This window comes from Micromys minutus, assembly GCF_963924665.1.
Source record: "Micromys minutus genome assembly, chromosome: 14".
Lineage (NCBI taxonomy): Eukaryota > Metazoa > Chordata > Mammalia > Rodentia > Muridae > Micromys > Micromys minutus.
In genome coordinates this window covers 36260164-36288124 of record NC_137983.1, presented here as the reverse complement: position 1 = coordinate 36288124, position 27961 = coordinate 36260164, and the positions used below count along the sequence as shown (strand labels likewise).

The 27961-nt window shown below is 38.6% G+C and overlaps 1 protein-coding gene across 2 annotated transcripts; it reads left to right on the top strand.

Annotated features, from left to right (window-relative positions):
* The first annotated feature begins 51 nt into the window (after positions 1–51).
* Positions 52–27961, top strand: PURG (purine rich element binding protein G). 2 transcript variants are annotated; one of them, XM_080928747.1, is made up of 3 exons: positions 52–93; positions 361–1236; positions 27217–27961. In XM_080928747.1, the coding sequence occupies exons 2-3, from the start codon at positions 367–369 to the stop codon at positions 27325–27327; spliced, it is 981 nt and encodes a 326-aa protein (XP_080784873.1). In that variant the 5' UTR covers positions 52–93; positions 361–366; the 3' UTR covers positions 27328–27961. The 2 variants fall into 2 exon arrangements, with proteins under 2 accessions (XP_080784873.1, XP_080784872.1); XM_080928746.1 differs by lacking the exon at positions 27217–27961 and having other exon boundaries at positions 361–1949.

The following is a 27961-nucleotide window of genomic DNA, read 5'->3' as shown; positions in this document are numbered from 1 at the left end:
GGGGAAGGAGGCGGGGGGCGGCGGCTGCAGCGGAGGGGCCGAGAGCTGGCGGCGGCGGCGGTGGTCGTGAAGGGCATCGGTGACGGAGATGATGTGAGTGTCGGCTGGCTGGGGACCCCCAGGGGCTGCCGAGCCCGAGCTGGGCGGCCGGCAGCATGCGGGAATCCGAACGGGAGGCCCGGGGCGGCCGAGGGATGCTGCGTGCGCGGTGCGGAGCCGGCCGAGGCCGGAGCGCGAGAGCCGGGCCAGAGCGGGGGTTCCGGGCGGCGGCGGTGGGGGCAGTGCGGACCCAGGGGCGTCTGCGATTGTTCTCAACACCCCTCCCCCATCCCACCCCGTGTGTCTGTTTGTCACTTGCAGCTGAAGATGGAAAGAGCCAGGCGAAGGGGAGGCGGCGGCGGCGGCGGCCGTGGCCGCGGAGGCAAGAATGTAGGGGGCTCTGGCCTAAGCAAGAGTAGACTCTATCCCCAGGCCCAGCATTCTCACTACCCCCACTACTCCACGTCAGCCACCCCTAATCAGTCTGGGGTAGCATCCGAAATCCAGGAGCTGGCCTCCAAACGAGTGGACATCCAGAAAAAGAGATTTTACCTAGACGTGAAGCAAAGCTCCCGGGGCCGCTTCCTAAAGATAGCCGAAGTCTGGATAGGGAGAGGCCGGCAAGACAATATCAGAAAGAGTAAACTGACCCTCTCCCTGTCAGTGGCAGCAGAGCTGAAGGACTGTCTAGGCGACTTCATCGAGCACTATGCCCACCTGGGCCTGAAAGGCCACAGGCAAGAGCATAGCCAGAGCAAAGAGCAAGTCTCCAGGAGGCGGCAGAAGCACCCTGCACCGTCCCCACCAGTGTCAGTGGGGTCAGAAGAGCATCCTCACAGTGTCCTCAAAACGGATTATATAGAGAGGGACAATAGGAAATACTACCTGGACCTAAAAGAGAACCAGCGAGGTCGCTTCCTAAGGATTAGACAAACCATGATTCGGGGCACTGGCATGATAGGTTATTTTGGCCACAGTTTGGGCCAGGAACAGACTATTGTCCTTCCAGCCCAAGGTATGATTGAATTTCGTGATGCCTTGGTCCAGCTGATCGAAGACTATGGCGAAGGGGACATAGAAGAACGAAGGTGTGGAGACGACGACCCACTTGAACTCCCCGAGGGGACCTCTTTCAGAGTGGACAGTAAAAGGTTCTACTTTGATGTGGGCTCTAATAAATATGGAATTTTCCTGAAGGTAAGTGAGGTGAGGCCACCTTACCGTAATACTATTACTGTTCCATTCAAAGCTTGGACAAGGTTTGGGGAGAATTTTATCAAGTATGAAGAAGAGATGAGGAAAATTTGCAACAGCCATAAAGAAAAGAGAATGGATGGCCGACGGGCCAATGGTGAAGAACAAGAATGCCTGGACTAGCATGAAATTGAACTCCAGCAGGCAAAATTTAGATACCAGTAATTGGCTAAAAGTACTGATCCGTAATCATGATCATTTGAAGAAGTTTCTCCTCTTTTGGGCCCTTTGTTATTAGTAATACCTCTAATAGTTTATACTTAAAGGAGTCTGATTCTCATGTTATGTTCTACATAGATCACTCTAATTCTCATGGGAATTCCAACCTCCCCAGAGCCAAATAGTTTTAGCTGCTTTAACTGCTCCAGATTATTGAAGTATGCAAATCAGCACAAAGTGTGACATTCTGACCTTTAGACACGCTAAGATTTACATTGCACTATGACATAATCTTGAAAATGATGCATAGACTTAATATGAAAGTGTGACCTATTTAATAAATCCCGTCCCCAAAGAAAGTCCCATACTTTGTTAAAAGTTGCTAAGTTTACCTGTAGGACAGTTACCACAGCAACAGAAATCGACCTCAAGTACAGTTTATTTCTTTATGAAAGTACTAATAGGAACATATTCCTCATTGGGTAACTGAATATTAACTAGTACCACTAAAATACAAATCTTACTATATAATTAAACCTTTAAGATATCATATTCCTTAACAGTTACTATATACAGTATTCTGTAATTTCAAATTTTGTGGTAACCCTACAGTTCTAGTTGCAATATCAAAGCCATGGAAGAGTTTTAATTCATTATTCTTAGCTAATCACAATCTAATCTTCTGTTTGCTATTCTACATATTTTTATTGAAGTTTTGGAAGTTATGTCTACGTCACTGTGGAGAGGAAGACTTCACCCAGTGGCGATGTTATGGAAATGTTGATGTTTTAGCCTTTCATTGATAATTTGGAATCGTCTGTCATGAACTTTCAAAGTGTATTCTCTGCTTTCCTATTCATGCATAGGGTTGGTGCACCACTTGACTGGTGTAAACATACATCTACTGATACGTTTTAATAGTACTCTTACATTGGCTGCCCTTAACACTATGTCAAACTTAGAGTTTAAACCTGACTTTTATACATACTTTAACTCCAAAAGAAAAACTTTTTTTTTTTTTGCTAAGAAAAAAAAAAAGAGCATTTAGAACACAGAATTGCAGTCTGGGAAATATAATATTTGGAAACAATATTGGTTATAAACATTTAAAAGGAAAATTCAGGCATTTTCCAAGGTGCTCCTTAAGATTCTTAAAGAGGTTTACTCTATACAAGATGTATCCATTTGTGCTTGCTGCATTAAAAATCACTTTCCAGAAAATGCCACCTAAGTTTTTAGACACTTGGCCATTTTTAAACAAGTGGCTGTAGTTGTACACCCACAGCACCCCTTACTAACCGAACAAAATTTCGTCTGTTGGGCTGCATCTTATTCTAAGCGAAATTGTGTTTTGTCGCGGGATCAGTTTCTGCTCCACAATAAGAGACAGACACTGATTCCAACTTCCCAAATATAGTTCTCATGGGTGAGAGCTGGCTGCAAGGCCTGTGGTCGGAATGTGGCTCTTCTTTGGTACACTCTAAGTCATTCAGAATTGCTTTGAACAGTTTTCCCTCCAGAATTTTTCTCCAAACCCATTAAACTAATGTCGATAAGGGAACCCTGGGATGAATTAAGAAGATTAAGTTCATTGGTTTTTGTTAAGAACAAGCAACTAGTAACCCAGACATCCATACTGATGTTGGTGGCAGATTCTGTTTCACATTTCTCCAAGTACTGTGATGGAATCTCACTCAGTTCACTACCATTGTGAACCATCTGGATCACCACGGAACATGAAGGTTAGAAGAAAATGTCAGTTCTGGCTAATAGCACATGGTGGGTGTTGAGACTATAAAAGTAGCAAGGATTTTTAAACCGTCCTAACTGTAAGATAACGTAGCGCTGTAGGCTGATAAGAAGTAGTTTGGGGTATATGAAGGAGTGGTGTGCACTTGAATTACTGTACTACTGATTGTTATTGCTGCCCATCATAGTGTCTATTAATAGTAGTCAACCTGTCAGATTTCTTTCGGCCAACTGGAGCTGTGAATATTCCGTTACTCGATTGTTCCAATCACTATTGCTGTGAGTATATACTCGCTCTTAAAATCTTACCTTTCTTTTTTGAAATATTTATATACATTAGGACTAACTGATTTCTTTTTGGTTTTTAGTTTGATGAGGTGTAAGTGTGTATATACATATGCGTATATGGACACATGGTACTATGTCAGACATGAAGATACATATAATTAATCCACTGTATATACATATTATTAGCTTCATTTCATATTAATTATTTAAGTAAAGGACTAGCTAAATAGCTAGATTTTCTACCTTAATGTGTACTTCAAAGTTCTTGCCATCTCAAAGCTACAGATTGGGTATATATATATATTTATATGTATATATATGTGTGTGTATATATATATCTATCTATATATATACACACACATATATATACATATATATACTGGCAATTGAATATATTCTAGAAGCACTAAGACTTTTACCAACCCTTTGTTTACCTTCTCATAGTTAATATATTCATTGAAAAATGGTATAATGCTATGATTTTTTTTGATACTTAAAATTCCCAAGAGTTCATTAGCCATAATTAATTGTGATCCAGTTCAAACCTATGGACTTAGGATGTGTGTCGTCCTGTATCTTATAAAATAAGCTAGTATTTTTATCTGTGCAATATAAATTTTATTTATTGTCATTTGTAACATAAATGGAGCTGCAAATGTACATGGTATTCTTCAGAATAACAGGATCCTTGCCTTGAAGGCATTAAACACTTATGGAAACTGGATGTTAGAAGTAAAAAAAAAAAAAAAAAAAACAAGCATTGAAGTTAGTAACCAAAATTACTAGTTCACTATATAATCCTAAAACGTGGATGATGTTTGCACATAGTAATCAAGCATAATGTGGACAGACTCAACTATAATAATATAAGCTAATAGTATAAAATCTGGAAACGGGTTCCTCAGTAGTTGGCAGTGTGCTCCTAGCAATTAAAAGCAGTGCTAATATGCTGCTAATATGCAAAAGATGCAATGTATTATAAAGATATTCAAGTTCTGCCACACTTTATTATTTTCCTTCTTAAAGCCCCAAACTGCCATGTCCCTTAAACTTGAGTCAAACACAAGCTTATTTGCACTAAAGAACATGGCCAAAAAATTAAATGACAGGGTGGAAAAGCTATTTAGAACCTCTTGAAATGATTGGTTCTAATGGGAGAATTTCACATTTGTCGATTTGAAAGCTGTATGGTCCAGGCAGACAATCTGTCAGTTCACTAATTTAATGATGCACTTTACCTTTTGTATATAGAAGATGTACATTTATGCCACTTGACTGGCAGGATGTGTTTCAGTAACTGTGTAGTTAGAATCTGTAGGATGATCTCTTGCATGAATATGTTTGTGTTAGAACTGTTATAACAGGTTTCCATTAAGGCAGTGTAATGGAGAAAGACAGAAGATGGTGTTAAAGGAAATCTCAACTCATTTAACAAGGAATTTTAAAGTAGATTTTGTATTTAAGAAGAGAATAATATAAAACTATTTCTAATCCAGATTAGTATTGCAGTTCAGACTATATCTACTTGAGACTTCCCATAATACTCCAAAAATTAAATTGGAGAATCTGGTCAGATAACTTTTTTAGTCATTCTGTTTCATTGCTAATATGTGTTTAAGTTACTAATAAAAAGACAGTACATGCTACAGCTCTGGAATTAAAATATGGTTGGCTTATGTTTTAAATTACCAGAATAAAAAAATAAAGTTTCAAGTAAGGAATATAAAGAGCTTAATAAGTTACTAAAAAAATAAATAGGATATTTCAAAATCTACAAAAGCATTAACTATCAACAACTCAAAAGAGAACAGGAGGATTCAGTGTATTCTTCTACCCCGAACACATTTGAAGATGTATATTTGAAAACTAGATAATTGTTGCTTAATAATAGGTTGTATGTACTTTACTGAGAAAACACTGTGTACTAACAATTCATCAAGAGTGTGCTATATTTATTGCATTCGTTTTATATCTATAGATAAGAAACATATATAGTCATCCTATCTTAATCTAATCATGTATTTATATTGTAATTTTGCAAATATTTTCAGTAAAATAAACATTTATCTGAGCTGCACAGTTTGAAGAGGATGAAATTGGACTATAATCACAGATATTCATCTTTAATCAGCAGCTTCCACTGAAAAACCGATGTATTGTCATTCCTTGAGATTTTACGGTTTACTTAATATTTAAATGAATGAGGCTTAATTTGAGTTTTAATTGGTTATTTGAAGATGAGCTTTTTTTTTCCTTGCTTCCTTCCAAACAACTTTGACTAAAACATGAAATCCTCTTCCAAACATTAGGTAAGGGCATTGGTGAGTCACCACCTAGTCTGAAGTCTGTCTTTACCAAACACCAAACAACTTTGGCAGGATGTTTTGTCAAAAGAAGTTAACGTTGATTCTTTGCCTCCAGAATGGTACAGATACAGGATTTGTCATTGTCAGATAAGATTCATTAAAACCTTTTTCAAGTTTCCTTAAAGTTTTCTTGACCTTCATAGAGAAATTGTGGCTAATAGCTGTCAGAGGAAGGGAATAAGGAGTTAGCATTCTGCCATAACCATCTATAGTGCACCGAAGTACAGGAAAAAATGTGGTTCCCAATTCAGTATCTTATGAATATTGTTTTGTAGATCACAACAAGTCTACCATAAAGAAAATATGATCAAATATGCACAGGTAGATTTTAGGGGAAATTTTTACTATTTTCTTATAAAATGGGGGAGAGGGGGAAATCAGTCTTTGTTCTTAATCTGATGTGACATTTTTCAGCCATGTAAATTTATTTTAGTGGTAAAATTTGACATTTCAGAATAGAGAAAACTATTCCTTTAGCACCAGATTGATGGACAGAGGATGTAGCTCAGTTGGAGGAATGTTTGCCTAGAGTGCACAAAGCCCTGGACTTGATTCTGGTACACATGAGGCATGGGAGTGCACGCCTCTGTCACCTCAACACTCAAGTGAAGGCCGGAGGAACTAAAGGTCAAGGTTATCCTCAGCTACGTTAGCTCAGCCTGAGCTGCATGAAATGTAGCTCCAAATAATAATAAGAATAAATAATAATTCTTCTCCAAATAAATAATAAGAATAAGAAGATGCTTCAGTAGACAGTGAAAAGTAGCAGTCTGCATTATCAATTTCTTACGTTACCATTTTCGTCATTCTCATATGTAAACATGTATATACATATATGCTTTTTGAATGCATAAACATATAATCTTCCCATTCCTAATAATGGCAACTTTAGGTCTGGCATTTAAGGATTTTTTTTAACTAAATATCATATTTTATCTGGTTAGCATACCACTTTTATACAGAGAAAACATCAAGAAAAAGTAGTGAATCCCATTAGTATAGACCTATGTTGCAAGTGTCTGTTTCTTTTGAGGCATACAAATAGGCAGTTTCTCATCCTACTTTCCTTCCTCACCTTCCGTGTCACCCCCTTTGTCCCTCTCAACAAACTATTGTTATTTTTCCAGAATTAACACATTAGTTTAGGGGGATCTGGATATTAATTAATATAGCCAAGTGGTATGTGAGGTTAACTATGTTCTCTAATGAAAAGCTCTGATATTTAAAAGCTTTAACAAATTATCGCTTTCCATTTTTACTAACCGTGCTACTACCTTTTCATCCAAAGACCTTGCTATTCTGAGTACATGAGTATTAGCACTGTAGCGAAGATGCTGTGTTATGGTTTTGTTCAAATTGCTTAATTTATAAACACGAAACATTTTATCCATATGCTAAGGAAGGTATAAAGTTTGGCTAACAGCTTTTGAAATTCATGTCTACACAAAGAAACAGTGCTGTTCGTAATCATTTAAAGCACAGGTTTTTTTTTTCTTGAGTTTGTTCTGGGGTGTGTGTGTGTGTGTGTGTGTGTGTGTGTGTGTGTGTGTGTGTTTGGACTGGAGAACTGAAGGCCATGACAGTACAAGTCAGGCACTCTGCCACTGAGCCATGAAAAGGTTGGGCTTGTTTTTTTCTTCCCCTTGTTTGTTTTTAATGGACTAGAGTCTGTCAGAAATCCTGGGGCTACGGTGATAAGAGCATACTATGAAAGACTAAGTCATTTGCTAGAAGAGTATGAACTATCCAATGTATCTATTGAAAAGTACAGTTAGACAAAAGAAAACAAAAAAGGTGGCAGTTATTACTACTCATGGAAATGTAAGCAAAACTACTTTAATAGTTCACCAACGTTGCTTACAGGGCAGGAGGACCATAGCTCATGCTCACCAGGTGTGCATATTAAGACCTCTTTTCTGTTGACTACCAATGTGGGGAGTAATCCTGACAGTAAATAGGCTACCCTTAACCCCTTCATTACAAATGAAAGCAACCAGGGCAAAAGACTCAACGAAATTAGAAATATATCTTAAACATGGATTAAGGATTCTTTTAATAGATTGGTATCTATAAACTTCCTGAAAACAAAATAAAAAAACTAAAGGCGCTGGTTTAAACTTTATGGTAGTATCTGTGTGGTTGATGCATAATTTCCTGTTCAAAAATGAGAGTGGTGTTGTCAGAAGGCATGATCCTTTCAAACAGTTTAAAATCCTGAGTGAGGTACATATTTAGTGATCACCTCACCATCGTTTATTGAATCTACAAAACTGACCATGGTTTGCATATATAGACTTGTTTAAATTAAGTTGGTGTATATCTATTTCAATGTAGCAAATTTTCATTCAAAAATGATCTGGGCTTAAATTTAAGACAAAATAATAACTTCCAATTTCTCCTCAGAGTTCCCTGGTTTTTTGGTAAATTATTGTTCCTAAATTTTCTGTGTGTTTCCTTGTAAAAATGTTTGGTTTTATGAATATAGTAACATCCACCAACACATTGGAGCACACAGTGGTTAGCGTTGCCACTAGGAAAGCCCTTAATTATCTGAGCATGACAGAGACACTCATATAGAAGAGTATCTCCATCAAAAGTGATCTCTCACACTTGAGAGCAATTGTAGGTCTTCTTATTTTACTCTTTCTATACCTAATTTTGATAACTGTTCTATAAAGTTTCCACGTTTTTAGGAAATAATACAATTTGAAAAAAGAAAGAATTGACCGTTAAAATTTCTTACAGCATTTAAGTATTTGAGTTGTTCAGGGGGTAAGTCTGAAGGGGAAAACACTAAAGCCAAAATGTCTCCCATTAGAAACTACTATAAAGTGGACCTGCGAGCTAGTACTCTCTGGGATTTTATTTATCATAGATTTTATGAGGTTGCATAAAAGTAGCAGAAAGAAAAGAAACAAAAGGGCAGTAGCTGATAGGGTTTTTCCCCCTATGACAAAAATCAATCTAATGTAAAGAAGAGACACAATGTATTTCCAGTTCCCTACTTAACCTTGAACATAGAAACAGAGAAAGTAATAGGCCTGGGTTCTGTGATGTAGGAGCTGGCCCTAAAAGAGTAAGACCAGTTGTTACGTAGTAACTACATCTTCTCACACTTTGTTCTACCATTGTCCTCTGCTTTTGTTTTATTATTATTATTATTATTTTTTGGAGAAGAACATTTTTATATGTGAAGTCTCATTTTTGAAGGAGTGTGGCTTGTTTCTTGTATATATTCTATAATCATCTCTTACATTCTGCATGACATAGGAATGTTTAAACATATTGTCCAAATGCCATTCCTGAAATAATTACAAAATACAGTGCTAAGCGGTATTGGTATGTGTCTACTGTCATCAGTGTTCCAGAGAATAAAGTACTGACATTGATGCCCTCCTCCTTGGCCATATTGAATAACCTATAATGGTGAACACCCAGAGGAGTGTTCTTACCTAGCAGCAGCATGGGTCTGCTGTATAGTTATGAGTGCAGAAGGAAGTAGGCTATGGTCACGAGGTCCTCTACTGTGCATGCCAGCCCCAGCCAATCAACAGTGTTAGAGAGTGATGCCTTTCTCAGCAGACTATCAAAGACAGCATTTAAGAGCAGCATGCCTGTATCTTAAAGAACATAAGCACACAAATATTTTTTGTCTTAAAAATTCTGTTTTCTGGGAACATTCCATGCGATTGCTTATCTCTGGCATGCTGGTAGTTCGCAGTATCGATTTAGCCCATCTATTTTGAACAAATCCCGAGGAATGAATTGACTATTGTAGACAAAGTTCTTTCTCTGTTTTCTCCTCCCTCTCCTCAAAAAAGCAGATTTATTTTCAGTTCTCAATTGCTTCTCATGGTGTTTGAGATCTAAGCACAACATGAGAGAACAGTTTAGTTTGTTAGTTCTTTCCATTTATCACTGGGTTGAGATTTTCCTCAGCCTACTGTCAAACTGCAGCTTTACCTAAAAAACTACATGCTTGAACTGCCAAAACTTCTCAACAGACCTAAACATAGAACCACAAAATAATGAGCAATAAGGGTAACAATGTATACACCTACCTAATTCTAGAACTTGTCCCTTGCTAATTTGCTTCAGAGACTGCTGTGTTGGCCTTCATGTTCTTCAGACTGGCAGTAAGATTTGTACCAATAATTTCACAATCTAGAACTCTTATCAGGGGGAAGACCCTTGCTGTTTAGTAAATGCCCTAAAAAGTTTACCATGCTATAACTAGGTGTGAAAAGAGAATTCTAGAGTTCAGTTTACCAGCAGTCTTTTTCCCTTCTACATATATACCCTCCTGGAATTCAGTGACTTTCTCTGCCCTGTGACCCTTCTTCACCCTACCTATTGTTTCAATTGATAATGCATAATAAGGTTCAGAGCCACTCCATGAATAAGCTAGCCCTGTAGACTATAAGAAAAGAGGACCAGTCCTTCACTCAGCCATTCTTGGCATCCTTACCATAGTTATCTAAGAGTCTAGGATGGATAGAAAGTTCAGGATCTTTCTTGGCTATTTAGCAAATTAGGCCAACCTGGACTACATAAAACCTTTAAAAAGAAAAAAGAGAGATGGGGAAAGGTGTCATTTAAGGTTTATTATTACTAACATTGTAATTAATATTATTAGCCAATATTGAATACATATTTTATACTACTAGATTGCTGAACCCTTCATATAGACTTTCTATTCTGTATAACAGCATCATTAACTTCATTCTTATTTTCTAGATTTAAAAATTGGCTCCATATTTCCCAACTAGTATATTTGAACCATATTGACACCCAAGACAAAGATTATACTCAGGCAGTTAGGGCAGGCTATCTATAAGACTTACTTAGAATCTTACACAGAGACACATATATACATCCCAACAGTAGTAAAACATACTAGCCTCAGTCAGCGTAAACTAGCTTCAGGTTACTGGGAACTCTTTTATCTAAAACTATCCCCTATAAATGGGATTATTACCATCACCAAGAGATAATTGATTAAGGGAACATTTATTCACTCAGTTTAAGTTACTACTCATAAATAGAACTTACTAGACCTGAAGTATAGATTATGGACTGAACCTCCAATCCTGGTCAATATGTAAAGTTGGTAATTTTTAAAGGATTCAGATGTTGGGACCATAGATGGAGCATCCTGATTCTATCCTAGAAACAGAAAAGACAAGTCACTGCTCACTAAGGGTCTACAATTTCATTCTCATGAACTGAAGGTTAAATCAGTTTGGAACTAAACCTTACCAGTGTTACTGGGAGGTTTTCTTGCTCGTTACAACTTTCCCTGCCAGCAGACTGACAGCTCGCCCTGCCCCCACACTCTGCAGACATTATTCCCATCCCTGCCACACAGAATTACCCACGGGATGGGCGCTCCTCATACAGGTCTGTATTCCTCCCCCAAAGCTTTAGGACGATGGTTTTCAAAGTCCCCTGAGTCACCTTCAGGGCTTGTTAAACCTCAGACTGCTTGCTGATGCCCACCTGCTTTTCTGTACAGTGGGACTGGTGGAGTGAGGAGAAACCCAAGAATGAATGTTCTAACACATCACAGAAGAAAGGACGCAACTGATCTGGGGACACGACATACTACTGTGATAGATGAGATTTTGTGACCCACAAAGATACTAGAAAAAATTTAAAACTAGTACCCCACTACTTAGGCTACCTTGAGATACAAATCAAAAGCAAGATTTATAAGTTGAGTAGAGTTTTGATAGATTGTTTTATCCTCTTTTTATACTCATTAAGTTTAATAACCTTTCTGATTTCCTCTCACTTGTCAACAGCTATCTCAAGATCTATCTGGCAGGGATGGATTATAAAGATATGAAAAATCATCATTCAAATAACAGGGGTACTGAAGCATGTTTTAATTTGTTAAGTAATTCTGGCATATGAATCTTAGGAAAGAAAAGTGAATGACTACTCAAAAATTACTGATGAGCTTATTGCATATAAAAATATTAAGACCTGAAGGAACCTAGAAATTTCTTTAGTCTCCAAATTTTAAATTTTGTAATGTATATCATGCAATATGAATGACTCATGGGTTAGGTAAATAGGATTTTAAATGCTAACTATTTCTTGAGATATATGTGAAGCAAAATAAACTCATTTCCTTTAAAACATATAACACTATCTTCATCATCTTCCTTTATCTGTTTTCAAGATAAAGCAACTATATAATGTAGTTTATGTTCTTAGTTAACAGTTGGACCCACTGCTTTCAATGTAGAGATTGCTTCCCTAAGCACACATTAATTATATTAACACTTAAAAAATAACTTACTCCTGTTTGCCAGCCTGGTAGGAATTATATAGGCAGAGTCTAGGTGGGTCAGTACTTAGTGTAGTATAAATAAAGAGCTAATGAGAAAAGAGTTGTTACATACATCTTTTTAACCCTGAGAGCTTAAAAGAAATAATATATGGGACTTTTGCATTCAACTGTGTTAATTAGGCAAAGTGAATAAAAAGGTTTGGTTTCAAATTGCCAAGGATCATTTGAAAATATTCTCCCCCCCCCCACCCCAACACACACACACACACACACACACACACACACACACACACACACACACACACACACGTAAAGTCCCGTGGTACTCAGACATCAGTGACATGGTTTATTAACAAGGTCAGTTTGGATTCTCATCTCCAGGGATTATGATTTACTAGTTGGTAAAAATGGTTCTGAAATTTGAATTGTCTTGTTTCATATCTTGTTATAATTATCTGAATGCTTGGAGGTGATGGTGATCATGATGGTGGTAGTAGTGGTGGTTATTACAGGATCTCATGTTGCCGTGGTAACAACACTACCTAGCTAATTTGAGCTGACCTTAAACTGCTCCCACTACCTGTTCCCACAGAGTGCAGGGAACAGGTGTTAGCCACCACCTCCAGTTGAAAGTTATTCACTGCCAACAACTCACAGTTTCATTTTTGTAGCTGAAATTGCTTACGTTTAATATTATAGCATCACACTGTGGATGGTGCTCTCTTCTTGTTAATGCTGTGAAATAATATTCATTGCTTGCTTTAAACACAGAGCCCTGAGGCCTAAATCCAGGTGTTTAGTTTGTAGTGTCACATCGGCCTGGTATAGGCAGGAAATACTGAGGACACCGAGTGTCCCCTCCACCGTCCTCCCCACACTGTAAGCTCTAGTGCCAAGGGCCCTTTTCTGCCGTCACCCCGCTGCTTGCACACTCCTAGGTTTCACAACCTGAGTGTTTCTGAGATTGCCTGCAGCCTGAGCTCACTAAGTCCTCGAAGTCCCTCACAGCCTGACCCTCTAATTCTTGTATCATTTTCATTGGTCCTTCCTCCTGAGATACTAGTATGAAAAGCATCCTCAATCTTGGGATTTTTTTTTAGTGCACCTCTTCTACTAGTCGTCTTTTCTTTACTGTGTCCAAACACTACACATAAAACCAACCGCTCAGTAGTTTCCTAGTGGCCAATCACAGTATTTGTATGTAGCCAAACTGAAGAACATTTCTGTGGAAAAACTGAACTCCTGTATCATTAATCTCCCATCTCTTCCTAGCCCTGCCAAAAATGTACAAATCACTTCTTAACCTCTCTTCTATAACGGATTTATAGTTTTTGCCATTTTGCTCGCCCAATAAAGCTTTATATTCTTATGGTTCTAACATGCAAAAAGATTTAGAATCGCAAAGCCCTTGTCCGTGTATGAAGATTGTCCATATAATCCTTGTTACTAAGCGGAGGATATTTTGTCCTGGGATTTCTTCCAATGAAAGTAAGCTTTTATTCTGAGAACTGGGGGGACTTATGGCCATTTCATGCTTGCGTATTTGTTCAAGATTTGAAGCTGAAGTTGCCAGAAGAAGCAGGCTTAAATATTAGACTCCACATGACTCTTTCCCACAGCAGAGGTTCATTTTCTTCTAACACATAACATGTATCAGATTGGATGTTTTCCTAGAACCTGGCAGTATTAATAGTTATTAAATAATTTCAAAAGTCATTGCTACATGCAATATGAAACTGCTTAACATGAAATAACTATTATGGGAATAATAAATTTGGGAATAAAATAATATGAGTAAAATAAAAATGCACTTTTTGACAATAAAGTCTCAAATACTATTTTTAGAAACCTTGGCCATAAGAACACTCAACACAAGTTTTTTTTTTTTTTTCTTTTTCCATCAGGGGAAAATGTTTTCATTAAATTGAATAGATTTAACTAAGGAGCTATAGCTGACTGTTTCTGTAATAGACCAGGCAATTGCTTCTCTTTCTTTTCAGGGCTCTTTTTGCTATGTAAATCTCTCTTCATTGTATATTGTTAGCAGACCTGAATCACAGAGCTCCATTTAGTGCCCTGAGCATCACAGCTTAGCCCGTTTTCCATTTGTAGTCTCTGATATCAAATTAGCACTAATATTATACAACTAGGAACCTCTAGATAACACTGACTTTCAGCCTGGAAAGTCCCCAAGTTCTGAGCTTTCATTTTAAAAGTCATTCACCTGCTTTTTTATAATACTAAATTTACTTAGAATATAGAGTGCCCGAGGCACTTATGGTAACCAATGCTTGTCTGAATTCATTGTTCAGCTTTTAAAAGGCTCTAACTTAGATTTGAAGATACAACAACCTATGGTTCAAGAAGTTCCTTCCATTGAGGTATTCGCATCTGGCATTAGGCTTATTACATAGACTCCACGTGCTATGTGATAGAAACTTTTACATTTCATATAAGAAAGATTAGTCTTGGGTAAACACAACTTGATATAACGTTGCTCTTAATAAATTGGTTACACAGCATAGCTTTAAACTAAATTGCATACAATGCTAAATTACTTGCTATATTTATAATGTACTTAAGAATACCAAAGAATTTTAGGTAATATTACTTGGACTATTATTTGAAGTCTTTGTGGAGTTTAAAAAAAAAATCCTAATATTGCCTTTGACCTCCTGGTGTGCAACAAGTCAGACACTATGTTGAGGAGCTGCATCTTGGTTTCTAGCACAGCCTGGGCCTAGGGTGTGGATCCCATTCTTCTTGCTCATCACGTGTGGACATTAGGTCAGGATATGTGAACTCTGGGCCCTTCTAATGGCTTTATCCCTTGAGCCAGTCAAACTTACTGTCTTCAGCTTCTTTCTATGGCCTTCATCTTCTCCAGACATTCTTTGTTACATCTGACATTTATTGACCATTTCATCCTTAGCATTCTTCATATATAGTTATGGCTCTTTTACAGTTTTACTTCTGATGTGCCCAGTCCCCATGATTAATGGTGTGTGTGTGTGTGTGTGTGTGTGTGTGTAAGCTGGTACAAGAAATTAATTAATGATCCTATGTTTTGACTAGACAAAAGCTTTAAGTAGGCAGTTCTTAGAGTTTGATGAGATTTTTAGACAAGCAACCTAAATCTTGATTAAGTATACATTAAACGTGGTTTCCTATATGAGAACTCTTATGTCCTTGACTCGAATAGAAATGTGAAGGCCTTTGTCTTCCTCTGCATTCCCTCCACACCCTGCCTTGTGCTGATGGCAAAAATCCTCTCTCTTCACTTAATCACTGCTGTTCCCCTTCCTGTTCCTTTTCTGCCTTTGAAATCACGGTACTTAACAGAATTTTAAATGGTGACAGCGATAATGAAAGTGATCATTTGAAACCTGCTCGGGAAGACTGTGTCACTTTTGTTGCAGAGTTGCTGTGCAAATTAAGGTGCAATGTGTTGTGGGGTCTTCTGTTTTCTGAACATCCTAACTTTTACTTATAGACATTTTTGTGCTGTGCCCTATGTTGCTTGACTCTAAGCATCTTGTGGAGCCACATCAAACCTGTGTGTCCTTCAATAGTTATTTCATTTTTTTTTTTTTTGCCACATTCCAGGCAGTGTGTTCATACCTGTGAGAAGAATGACGCTATCGTAATTAGCAATTGATCTTTTCAATACGATTTTTACATTCTGTCAGTGTGCTAAATATATCTCACTCGTGTGAACAGAGAAATACAACAGTACTATTTTAGACAGCAATTTTGTCTTCATCATTCCAAAGCTCTCTTGCTGTCCAGGAATGAAAATAGCCATCTGTTCCATCTCATGCCTACAGTGAGTTCCTGAGCAACAAGAGTGCGCAGTGACTATGCATCCCCATGAAGACACATCATAAAATACTACCGTGGTTTCTGTAGCTGGGAGAAATGGCGGGGTGTCATGTATGGCATATTTGCTCTCCCCACCTTGGGCTTTTGTAGTCTGCCTGACTTTCCTTTTGCAGTCTTGCTTCGCTCGTTTCGTAGTCACAGATGACTTCCCACATAACAGAGTTTACAGACCTCCACCAGTGCTCTTTACTGTAATGACTGTGTCACTGATGGGCCTGATGCTGTTGAGGCCATGTGACTCAGCAGATACACTCCTTCTCACACAGAAGCACAGCAGTGTAGACCACTGGGGCATACATTGACTTACTCGTGGTCAAAGAAATGGATGTGACTGCTCATTAATTATTAAGTATTTCCTAATTAAGCTAAAGATGGAAACTTTACATTTTAATTTATATAGAACTTGAAATCATTTTCAGAGTTTCTTTCACATACTCAACCTCGTTTTTTCCTGATTTAAGTCAGTTGCAAATTGCTAGCCCCTCTTACACATACAAAACTGAGGCCCTAGCAGGTGGCATGATTTGCTGTAATCACCAGCCTACATAATAATAATGTAACGAGGCATTAATGACCCCACTAATAAGTCAAGCCTTCATACTAACAGACAAATTTTAGATGGCAGCCTTGAAAATTAAAGTTGGTCAGTTTAAAGTTTTATAGTTAAAGATCTTCTAAGACTGCGTTCTTGGCAGATGTAGGAATACAAGCAAATCATACCAGCATTTCAGAGTTGGAGGCAGGGGAATACAAATTCATAGCCAGCCTGGGCTACATGAAAATTCTATCTGAATATAAAAGGAAGGAAAGAAGGAAGAAAGAGAAATTGGCAGTCCAGCATATGCTCTTTAGGCTGAAGTCTCCCTTGCAGTATGCTGGGTTTGAGCCAGGGTAGAAGACACAGTAACTCTGTGCTCAGGGGGTACTGTCAGTACCCCAATCTCCTCACTGGATTCTGACTGTCAACACAGCAGCCTAATCTCCCTGTCCGCACAGCCTCATTCCTTGTCTCCCTCCCCTCTCACCTGCATTGTGAGTTTAACTACCTCATTTGCATTGTAGGCTTGTAAATCAACTAATGAGTTTTTCCCCATGTTCACCTTTTGTATTTGTCTAGTTTATTGGTTTTTTAATACAGTATTTTATTCTTTAAGAACTTTATAGATACCATGAACCTATGTTGCTATGAACAAGAGGTTGATGGGTGACCACATAATATGCTGAAGAAGACTGTTTTGAAGATCATTTGAGTTTTTTACCTAACTAACTCAAGAACCCACGCCTCTGTTCCTCTCATGAGGGTTCACGGTGAACCAGAGGGAAGAGTCCAAAGAGCTACAGTGCCCTCAGTCACAAACCCAAATTCAGTCACGTTCATTCTGTCATCTCTGTTAGAGCAAGAACTCAACACATTAGAAATAGCTTCACTTCAGCGGGATTGATAAAACTGTGGTTAAAGCGATAAGTAGGAAATTCCACAAAATAAATGACCCCTATCCTTAGTATTCCCAGGTTACCAGAATTACTTTATTGCATTGCTGAGGAATTCGCCATCTTGATTTCTGAATTTTACATATGAATTGGATTATTCTGGCCATACATTTATGGCCATAAAAAGTTAATGTGCAAGTTGGCCTAATCTGCAAGAATTATTATATATTTATAAATTATCATATATTTAAACATGATATATGTAAATTGCACTAGGATTATCTAGGAAGAGCTTAATACAAACAGATTCCACAACTCCCTTTTACTATGAAAAGAATGAGACAAGAATCACAATCGACTTCCTCCACTCCCTTATGCCATAGCAATGATCTTAAGGATATTTCTAGGTTCTGGGTCCCCAAGTTCTCAAGCATAGTAACTCGCACAGCCACTGGTGTCAGCCAGTCTGGTTGAATCCAAGTTCGGTCGGTTGTGCAATCTGGGGCATGAATTTAACTTTACAGTGTTCTGACAGGTATTCATTCGACATTCACCCACTCTTTTCCAGGCCATCGTCTGTCTCCAGGGCCTTGAGTCAATTCCAGAGCAAAGGGTCCACTGGTGGACCGGTTGCTGCTTAATAAAATTGAACATTCTAAGATACATGAAGCCAAATATCTGTCACATAGTGACACGTAAGAAGCGTTAGCATTATTAAAGTTCCCAACTTGTAATCTTGGAAGTGTCGCTGTTGCTTGTACACAGGCATAAATGCATAATGAAACTCGCTTGAACAGAAAACCAAAGGCACTAACGGTATAAGAAAAAACTGTACATGAGACTTCAGCGGAATTCAAATTTTCTGTTCATCCAAAGACATCATTAAGAAAATGAATGAGAAATATTGTTTAAAGTTCCCATCTGTCAAAAGCCAAGCATTAGGTAGCCATGAGTTGAAGATCAATTGGCCCTCTACTAAAAGAACTGCTTCTTTCTTCACAACCTAGTATCTACTTGTTTACATATGCTCTCAACTTTGATTCATTCTGAAGAACTCTCCTGTCCCTTCATAAACAGGGAAAAACCTCAAAGATGTCTTGTAGTTTCTTCACAAACCACCTAACTACTCACTTCAGAACCTGCACAAGATCTTGTAAAGTGGTTTCTTACAGCCAGTGATCACCTCTGCTTCAGAGGCAGTGGGAGTGTCTTTATTTTAGAGACCTCTGGGCTTTTTTTTCTCAGCACTGGCTGGCTTTTCTCATCTCTTTGTTCTAAAATTGAAACCATCATTACAAGTCTGTGAGGTGACAAATGTCTGTAATCTCAGCCTCCCAGGAGGCAGAGGCACAGAGTGAGTTCAGGGCCAGCCTGGGCTATTAAGACCCTACCTCAAAATCAAACAAAGAAATAAAAAGATCAAGATTAGGTGTGGGACTCCTCTCAAGTCCTTTAAAGGAAGCTTTCCGCTCATGAACTTGTGGGTTTCAGGATGTAAGGGGCAGCTCCAGTTTGGGCCCTGATCTTCATGGAGCACTGGGGCCATGAGCTTGAAGACGCCCTCCCGCCTGGGTGTATGGACTACGTGTTCTTTCTTTGATCTCACACACGAGCTCCATTGTCTTTTGGCACTCAGAGACTTAAAACTACCAGGGCCGTTTCCCCGAACTGTCAGCCAGCAGCCGCTGCGTTGACTGCATACATGCTCCTTGTTTCCTCTGAGAGCTGCGCAGGGTCTGTTTGGGTAATTGAACAGTTGCAGGGAGACTATAGCTGAGAACCTGTGTTGTCTTGTTACTTTATTGTTTATTAGTAGGATATCCATTTACATTTATGCCGTTTCCTATTAACAGCCATGATCATAATTATAGTCAGCCGCCTTTTGTTTTTGGCTCAGACTAATTAACATGTGCCTACACTTTCACTGTTAGTCGATGTAAATTTGTAGTGTGGAGTCAGAAGCCACATTTCAAGGTAAAGAATAGCAATTTTAGGGAAACTGGGTTACTCATTTCCTTTCCCAACATACCTTGCTATTGCCTTCCTTGTGCAGGGACATTGTACATTTTCAGTTTTCCCTCTACTCTCGGGGGGAGGTGATTATGAAGAGTCAAATCTTATTTTAAATGCCTTTGTATGACACATAGATCCATGGGACAGCATATGCCTTTGGTAGATTTTAACTGAAGTTACCAAAAGGAATAAATTGGAAAAATGATTGGCTTTTGATTACAGTTTTAACTTTACAGATGAATACTTGGCATCGCTTGTGAGCAAATTCTGTTCAGTATATTAGCATTTCCTTCTCAGAACTAACATAATTTTCTTTTATTTTTGGAATGACCATAAAGAGTAATAAGGTTATTTCTTTAGGAAAACTAAGCATCCATTAGATATTTGACTCAGAAAGTAACCTCTTTAAAAACCAATGAATGCAGGGCAAATTATAACGGTGAGGTAATCATGAATTAGGACCCACACTGGCAGCCCTGGGCTTTTAAACATGGGATGCTGTATACATATTTCACTGTACCAAGAAGCATAAGATAAAATCCCATTTCCTTCCCACCTGTTTATGCTGAATCTCTCCTTTCCGAGCTGGCTGAGCCCAGTTGTCCCACAGTAGTCCCTTTCGAGTATTAGTCCTGGGTTCCATTCCAGAGAGAGCTTGAAAGGGAGCATTCTATCAAGAGATTAATAGCACCTACTTCTGGTGCTTCTGAAGGAGTGTCTAGAATATGTCACTTGTGCTTTCCAGTGTTTGATTAAAGCACCATTCACATGCTGTCACATGCCATACCACTCAGTCCGTTCCAGTAACTATGGTGACAAGGAGTATTTCCACCACCCAAAAGCTCCTCTAGTCCTAGAAATCACAACATCCCCAAGCCTACTTTCCCAATGTCCAGAAGCAACCATTGGTCTCATGCCTTGCGTTCATGTATCCTAGGATTTTATTTCACTAAGCATGTACCTTTCTCACATTGGTTCTCTCATTTGTCTGTTAAATCATCCATGTTGTTGAGTTGCACAGTAGTTTTTTTTTTTCTTTTGATTGATGATAAAACATTTAGAACAGATCTGAACTGTGTGTCTGAGCTGAACATTTTCACAGCAAACCTGGTGAGAAAATGCTGTCCAGCAGTAAGTGACAAGACCGGAGACTTTCAGACACCTCTCCCTCTGTAACTGGGGCTGTGTGGATCAAGCAGTACTGTTTGGGACTCTTGAGTTCTCCCACTGAAACCGGAGAATGTGGGTGAGAACCCTCCTAGTTTCGCTGTGATTTCACAGAGTAAGCATTAAAAAGAACCCCCCTGGAGAGCTGGGCCTGGGGCAGCATGCCTGCAGTCCTAGTACTTGAGAGGCTGGGGGAGGGGAACTGCAAGTTCAAGGCTGTCCTGGGCCTAACTCTGCCTTTTAAAGAAAAATGAGAGAACTGATAATACTTCACTGTTTGCCAAGTGATACCTTGGTAACTACTGCGCTCTCTAGATGGTGCGCTGTGGGCCTCGGGAACTCAGTTTTATAGTTAGAATTGAGTTTGACCTGCAATCCCAAGGCCTTTCTGGACATCCTAATGGTATCTAAATATTGCCATTTAACAACTGAGTCCGTGAAGGCGTGGCAGTAACAGTGAGTTTGAACAGACATTTGCTGTGATTCCGGGGTGCTGCATGCTACACTGTATGGCAGTATGCCTAAAGGGTGAGTTTCCAGCGTCTGTTGTCTGTGTCCTATAAATAACTGAGTGTGATGTTGCCCGGCACCCTCACCTGCCTCCACCTTCAACACCAGCAGCACAGGGATCCCAGCATGTTGTCACGTGCCAGTAGCACACAACAGCCACTCCATTGCCATTATGGGAGGATGACACCTCATTCAGTGTTTAACCAATTATTTGGCAATAGTAAAGAGCCATATAGCAACATAATGCTTACATCAGTTCCTGGGAAGGTATCCTACAAGATAAAAAGTAGACTGAGGGGAGAGAGCTCTGATAAAACTACCATCCTCATTTCCTAGCTCCCTTTCCACTTCAGTGCTCATTCCTTCTATGTCCCTGCATACCACTAAGTACCCTACCATCCTTTGTTTCTGCTTCTTAAACACGAGTGTGTGTGTGTGTGTGTGTGTGTGTGTGTGTGTGTGTGAGATGTCTGAGGTAGGCATGCATGCCATGGTGCACATGTGGAGGTCAGAGGGCAACCTCACAGAGTCAGATCTCCTCGTGCACCATTAAGAGGCTCTGGGCATCAAGCTCAGGTCAGCAGGCTTGCATATCAAGCACCTGTACCTACCAAGCCATCCTGCCTGCCCTTCGCTACCTACTCAGACTTATTTCTCTCCTGGTCTCAGTCTAATAATTCCAAAAATACTGAAATGAAGCTTCTCTTTACTGTGACCTACTTTCGTGTAGAATTTGGCCTGTGTTATATTTCTCATTTTTAAAAGGCCAGTTCGGTTTGAATTACCAAGAGAACCTTATTAGTATAATTTAACCTGCAAGGAAAACCTGCAGAGCCATCTTTATAAGCCTCAAGGATATCTTCTCAATTCTAAAGACTGCTAACATCTTTTGAGCGATATCTAAACAGCCCAGCATCATTTTAGTTGTAGTGATTAATTTTAATTAACACCCAGATAGAAAAATGAGGAACAGGCCATATTCTCATTTGAGTATGAGAAATCATATCAGTGTAATGTGAGGAGGGTAAAGACTACCGCAGCAGAATGTAAGCTCCTCTCTTTGGCCCCAGAGATGATAAAGGATGCTTGACATTTAGTGACCCCCTGTCACTGTCTGCAGAGGAAAGCTGTGCTCCGCTCTCACACTACCCAATTGATTATCGTAGCCAGCCTCATCTGGATACAGTGAGAAATGCATGCTCTGACCGTTGGGGGACATCTTACAAGTAAGAATTCCGTAAATGTAACAGCTAACAAAAAGACAACCGAATAAGTAATACAGTGAGAATGGGTTTCTTGCAGATGATCAGTAATTATATCAGTGCATAGAACTGTTACCACACGCTATAGTCTAAAGAGATACTATCATCTGCTTCTACACTGCCGAAAAGTGTCTTTCATTAGCAAGAAAGACAGAACAGTATTAAATTATTTGGGGTATTAGATCAGCTACATCTAGTTGAATTATTACATATAATAAGGAGTTTCTACGTCTGCGGTTTTGTTAAGAATTTTATGTATTTCTGTGATTTTTAAGTGCTGAAACTGTCAAAATCAAGTACTGAACAAAACTCTAAGAAGATTCTGTAGATAGATATTTATCTATCCTGTGACTGACCTGTGGCATATTGGGCTTGGATTGGTAGAGGAAGAAGAGTATTACTAATGATTTATCATGCATGGTTCTTTCTGATTTGACTATATTTTCAATGTCAATTTTCTCAGAAAACCACCATATCGATTTCAGTCTCAAGCTCTAGCCAGAAAAGGTGAAAGGCTCATTATATAATGAGGCATTTCTTCCAGATGCCTTTCCTGTCATTCTTAGAGGGTAGAACAGCGATTCTCAATCTGTGAGAACCCTTTGGGGTCATATATCAGATATTTATATTACAGTTTGTAACAGTAGCAAAATTGCAGCTATAAAGTAGCAACAGAATAATTTTATGGTGGGGGGGTCGCTAAAACATTATCACCACAATGGTAACAAAAGGCCACAGCATTAGGAAGGTTAACAACCACTGCTGTAGAAGGAGATTCTTTTTTTTTTTCTTTTATTGGATATTTTTTAATTTATATTTCAAATGTTATCCCCTTTTCCAGTTTCCCCTCCAGAAACCCCCCATCCCATCCCCCCTTTCCCTGCTTCTGTGAGAGTTCTCCCCAACCCACCCACCCCCTCACTCCCTCCCACCTCTCTGCCCTGACATTCCCCTACACTGGGGCACCAAGTCTTCACAGGACCAAGGGCCTCCCCTCCCATTGATGCCTGACAAGACCATCCTCTGCTACATATGTGGCTGGAGCCATGGTCTGTCCATGTGTGCTCTTTGGTTGCTGGTTTAGTTCCTGGGAGCCCTGGTGGGTTTGGTTGGTTGATATTGTTGTTCTTCCTGTGGGGTTGCAGAGATTCTTAAACTGTAGAAAAAGGAAGTGAACCTTTCAAAGAGCCATTGACTGTTCTGTGATGATGAACTAATCCCAGTCTTAGCAGTAGGACTTTCCTGTGTCAGCCAGCCTTCCCAGAGCACTCTGCCAAATCAGCCCCTGGCATACGAGAACCAGACACTCTGCACTTGGCACAGCTGACTGACAGTCTCACCTTCCCCTGAGTGCCATACTGTTCATCTCAGTTTTCAAAGCAACAACTTCAATTTCATTATACTCAGAACTAGTAGACATACTCAAAATGTAAATGTGTGTGCATGGTAGTTCTTTGAACTATGTATTTATATAGTTAGTACATGGTAAGGAGCTGTCTTTAGCTCTTACCTGATTAAGTGGGAATTCAGCAATATGGGGAACTTCCATACAATTCTTTGATTTGTTCTGTATTTTGGTGCATTAGTCTCCATTGTCCCCTTATCCTTATATTTCTTCTAAAGATAACTACTACAGCACTTTTGCCCTTAGTCTTTCTATTTAAACAAAAGAAATGGGATCTTGTAAAATCAATATCACACTTTATTGCTGTACTTCATAATAAGAGCGAGCAGTTAAGATGGGAAACCTCAGTCTTTAATACTGTTCTCCAAACTTGGTTATCAGATCCTAAGTTGCTTCCATGATTGAAGAGAGTAAATATAATATGTAGTCAAGTAGACAAGATAATAGTAGCTAAGCCAGTATGTGTTTTAAAGTGTAAGACTTGTGTGCTTCGCATGGCAGCACATTGCTAACGTTTGCCTGAACAAGCTCTCCTGGTAGTGTCAGGTCTGTGGAATGTTTTCACTGCACTTGGACGGGAATCCTCATAAAAACACAGGCTCTCAGCAGCTCCCACGTACAAACACTAGGCTGTTTGTGGCAGTTATAGTTCAACTTCCTGGTTATATTTGTGATGTTCGTAAGACTGTATTAGTACGCACAAGAAGAACCTATATACGTATTTAGAGTTTGAAACAGTAGAATTGTGTGCATTTTAGAAAAATATAACTTGTGGCACTTTGAAAAAGGAATGTGCAATTACAATGGTTTATACCACTTTGACCCTTTTTTTAACCCTAGAAGTACTCTTACTAGGCTTTAGACTCAAAACCAAACCCAATCCTAAAACTAGCTCGTGTTCCCTCTGTGACTCCTGTTTGGTTGGTAATGGTGAGTGACTCCCCCAGATCATTCTCCTCACTGAGTCTCCTTATGTCCTGACCTCACCACCTTCAAAGAACACTTTCAGTGAGTCCAGTGATGGTCAGAAAAATTATGACCACTGGTATCCTGATTTAAACATAAACAATTTCCTTGTCAAAATGCTTTTTAAGAAAATATTTAAACATTTTAAGTAGTTTTATTCATTTAAAATAGTTTGGAAGATATCTAGGTAGTCATAATTTATCCTAAAATCTAGGTTTCCTCCCACACAACTAAGTATATAATTGTACTTAAAACACACCCATGTCCCCCAAGACAATTCAGATATATAGTAAATGGATTTCATATGGGTATGGCTCCCATATAGAATAACTTCACTTCAGTCACAGACATTTACTGTGATGTGCCAGTATGCTGTGAGCACAATGGGTAGAAATGCCAACATTAGAAGTTGGCATCAATACAAATTACACGTAAACTTACTGTGATAGATACTACTTAAGGCTGCACAACCATTTTCAGCGAAGGAAAATAGAATCTGTGAACAAAGAAGTTTTTTTTTTAATGGCATTTGGCACATTTTGAAAATTCTACTTTTTTTGAAGCTCATTGGCCACTTACAACTTCTGAGTCTTACATATAAATCACAACATTTAAAAATCACACATTTCCCCTCCCCTTCAAAATGTATCAAGAATTAATGCAAACTCATAACTTGTAACTTGTAATGATTAAAAGTTGCCATGTATACTGAAAGATTAAATGACATAGAGCTACAAAAGATTGGTAATTAATAATGTAACCCCATAGACTATCAGATTTCTGGTAGTTCTGGGTTTCTTGCAAAGCCTTAAAATATTTTAGTGAAAAAAATTACCTACAAAAAGAAGGCACTTTATTATCTGGAGCTAACTATTTATCTGTGTAGAATTTGTCTAAAAATCCCTTAAAGTATTCTTTATCCTTTTATAAATTTATCCTAATTATACATTTTTCTAAAGCCACTTAGAATATAAAGTGAGAAAGTAAACTATTTTAATTTAACAGAAAATCATGTTACATAGTATAAACAATGAATAATACAGAAATGAAAATAGAAAAAAGTATATGTGAAAATGATAAAAAAAAGTGTCTAAGTTAACATGTAATCATTTGAAATTACCATGTAAAATTTAAAGACTCTCAGTGAATAGCTTTTGTTAATTCTTATTTTTAATTATCTCTACTTTGTCTTGAAATGGTATCAAATAAGAGGGCAATCAGAACTATTACACTAGCCTGTCATACCTTAGGTTTGTTTCAACTGAACTCTCTTAATGTAACCATAAAGTTTAAGAATCCACTTCATTTCTTCTCTTCTCAAGTCATCTGGACTTGGTGAATTATCAAATTTAAATCATTCTTGTAGATGTGCTGATTTTATATATCTATGCTCCCTCTTAGAGAAAGAGGTAGTTGATTTATACAATGGATCTAATCAGCAGGAGAAAACATACATTTTTTTTTTTTACCCCTGCATGTTGATCCTTAACATCTGTCAACATAAAAATGACAGGCTAACATTTTCCGGTTTTGTTTGTAAGCTACCGGTATTCCCAAACATTTTAAGAAAATGCTTCCATGCTGTTATTTATTTTTTAGTATTTCTGCACTCTAGCCCTCTTTCTCTAGTTTTAAGTATTTCAATAAATGTAAATGTTGCCTAGACAGAGTCATGATTTCATGATATAGAAAAGAGTCAACTTTATCGGGTCTTTCCTTCCCAAGGAAAGACCAAAAGCAAATTCTTTTGTCAACTGTTTGGTTTCTGTCTTTGTTTTGTTTTTAAAATAAGATATATTAACCCAAAGGTGTGTTGACGTCAAGGCATGAACAATCGTAAATGTAGATCTATTGAGTATTTTGTGATGCTGAATAACAGGCTTTTCTTGACCTCTGTGATGCTAAGTATTTTCCTTAGAACGTTTGTTTAATGTTAGATTGTTGTTCTGAAAGATGTTGGTCCTAGTGGGATTTTTTAAAAACTTGGGAAACAAACGCATGTATTACAAGTATAGAAATGGTGAATTGTAACCTTCCCATGCAGTAATGATGCTGTCTTCAAACATGTCTCACTGTTAAATATGGACACCATTAGCATCCCCGCTCCACTGTTCCTAAAGGACCCTGTTATCACTACTCCAGAGTAAACACGTCCAGGTATATTCTTCTCTTGGTGAGTAAAATTCTGTATTCCGTGACCCCAGTCCACCGAGATCCGAATATACCCGAGTCAATGCTGATTGCACATTTCTTAGACAGTCACCTTCATTTGCCAAAATTGGCCTAGGCTAAAACTGGAGGGTTCGTTACATGTTTTCTGCCAGAAAGGTTTTCAATTATATTAGTAGTGGGTTTATGCTATGAAAATAGTGGAACTCCCTTTCAAATTTCTTACCTGCTAAATTTAAATTAATATTTTTTCTTTAGCTCACAAATTACCCTAAATCCAGAGGGAATCTCAGCCTTTTTCACTGTTGTCAGACCAGGCATAAGGAACAGCCCTGTGATACTCAAAGACAGTTGAGGGATAAGGACTAAGTCCCTTATATTACCCTCCAGAATAAAGACATTCGGGGAGAGAAATGAACCGAAGTTCATCATGAGCGCAAGGCTTCTGTGCTTGGCATTCCTGCGTGGAGGGAAAGCAGGTCTCAGCGCCATTGGCATCACTTCCACGCTGACCTTATGTGGAAAGCTCTCCACCAAGCTGGAGGACCTCTGGACTCAGTCTGCTTTGCTGGGCTGGGGGAGGGGTTTCCTCTTTAAACCTTTCATTTTCCAAACGCCTATCTGCCAGCATTGAGGGAGAAGACTTGAAAACACTTTCTTAAGAGATCATGTGACTATATAACTCTGAATCTAAATTTTGAGGAGAGCAGATCACTTCAATCCGCTGCCTCATATAAGAAACATTTTTTTTTAAATCTGTAACTGCTTTAGTGTTAACAGGGTACAAGGTGGCTTTGTCCTGTGTTGTATTTCAAAGGTTCTCATCGGTTGTGACTGTATTGTACTGTATGAAAAGAAGTCAGAACTTGCCTTGTATCGTTTATAATGGACCATAACTCATACAGATTCAGTTTTCATGTTCCAAAATTTTCAGTGATGCATGTTCACAGTTAGGTCCTAAAATCCTGTGGTGCTAATTCCTCCATAATCCAATGGTGCTTTT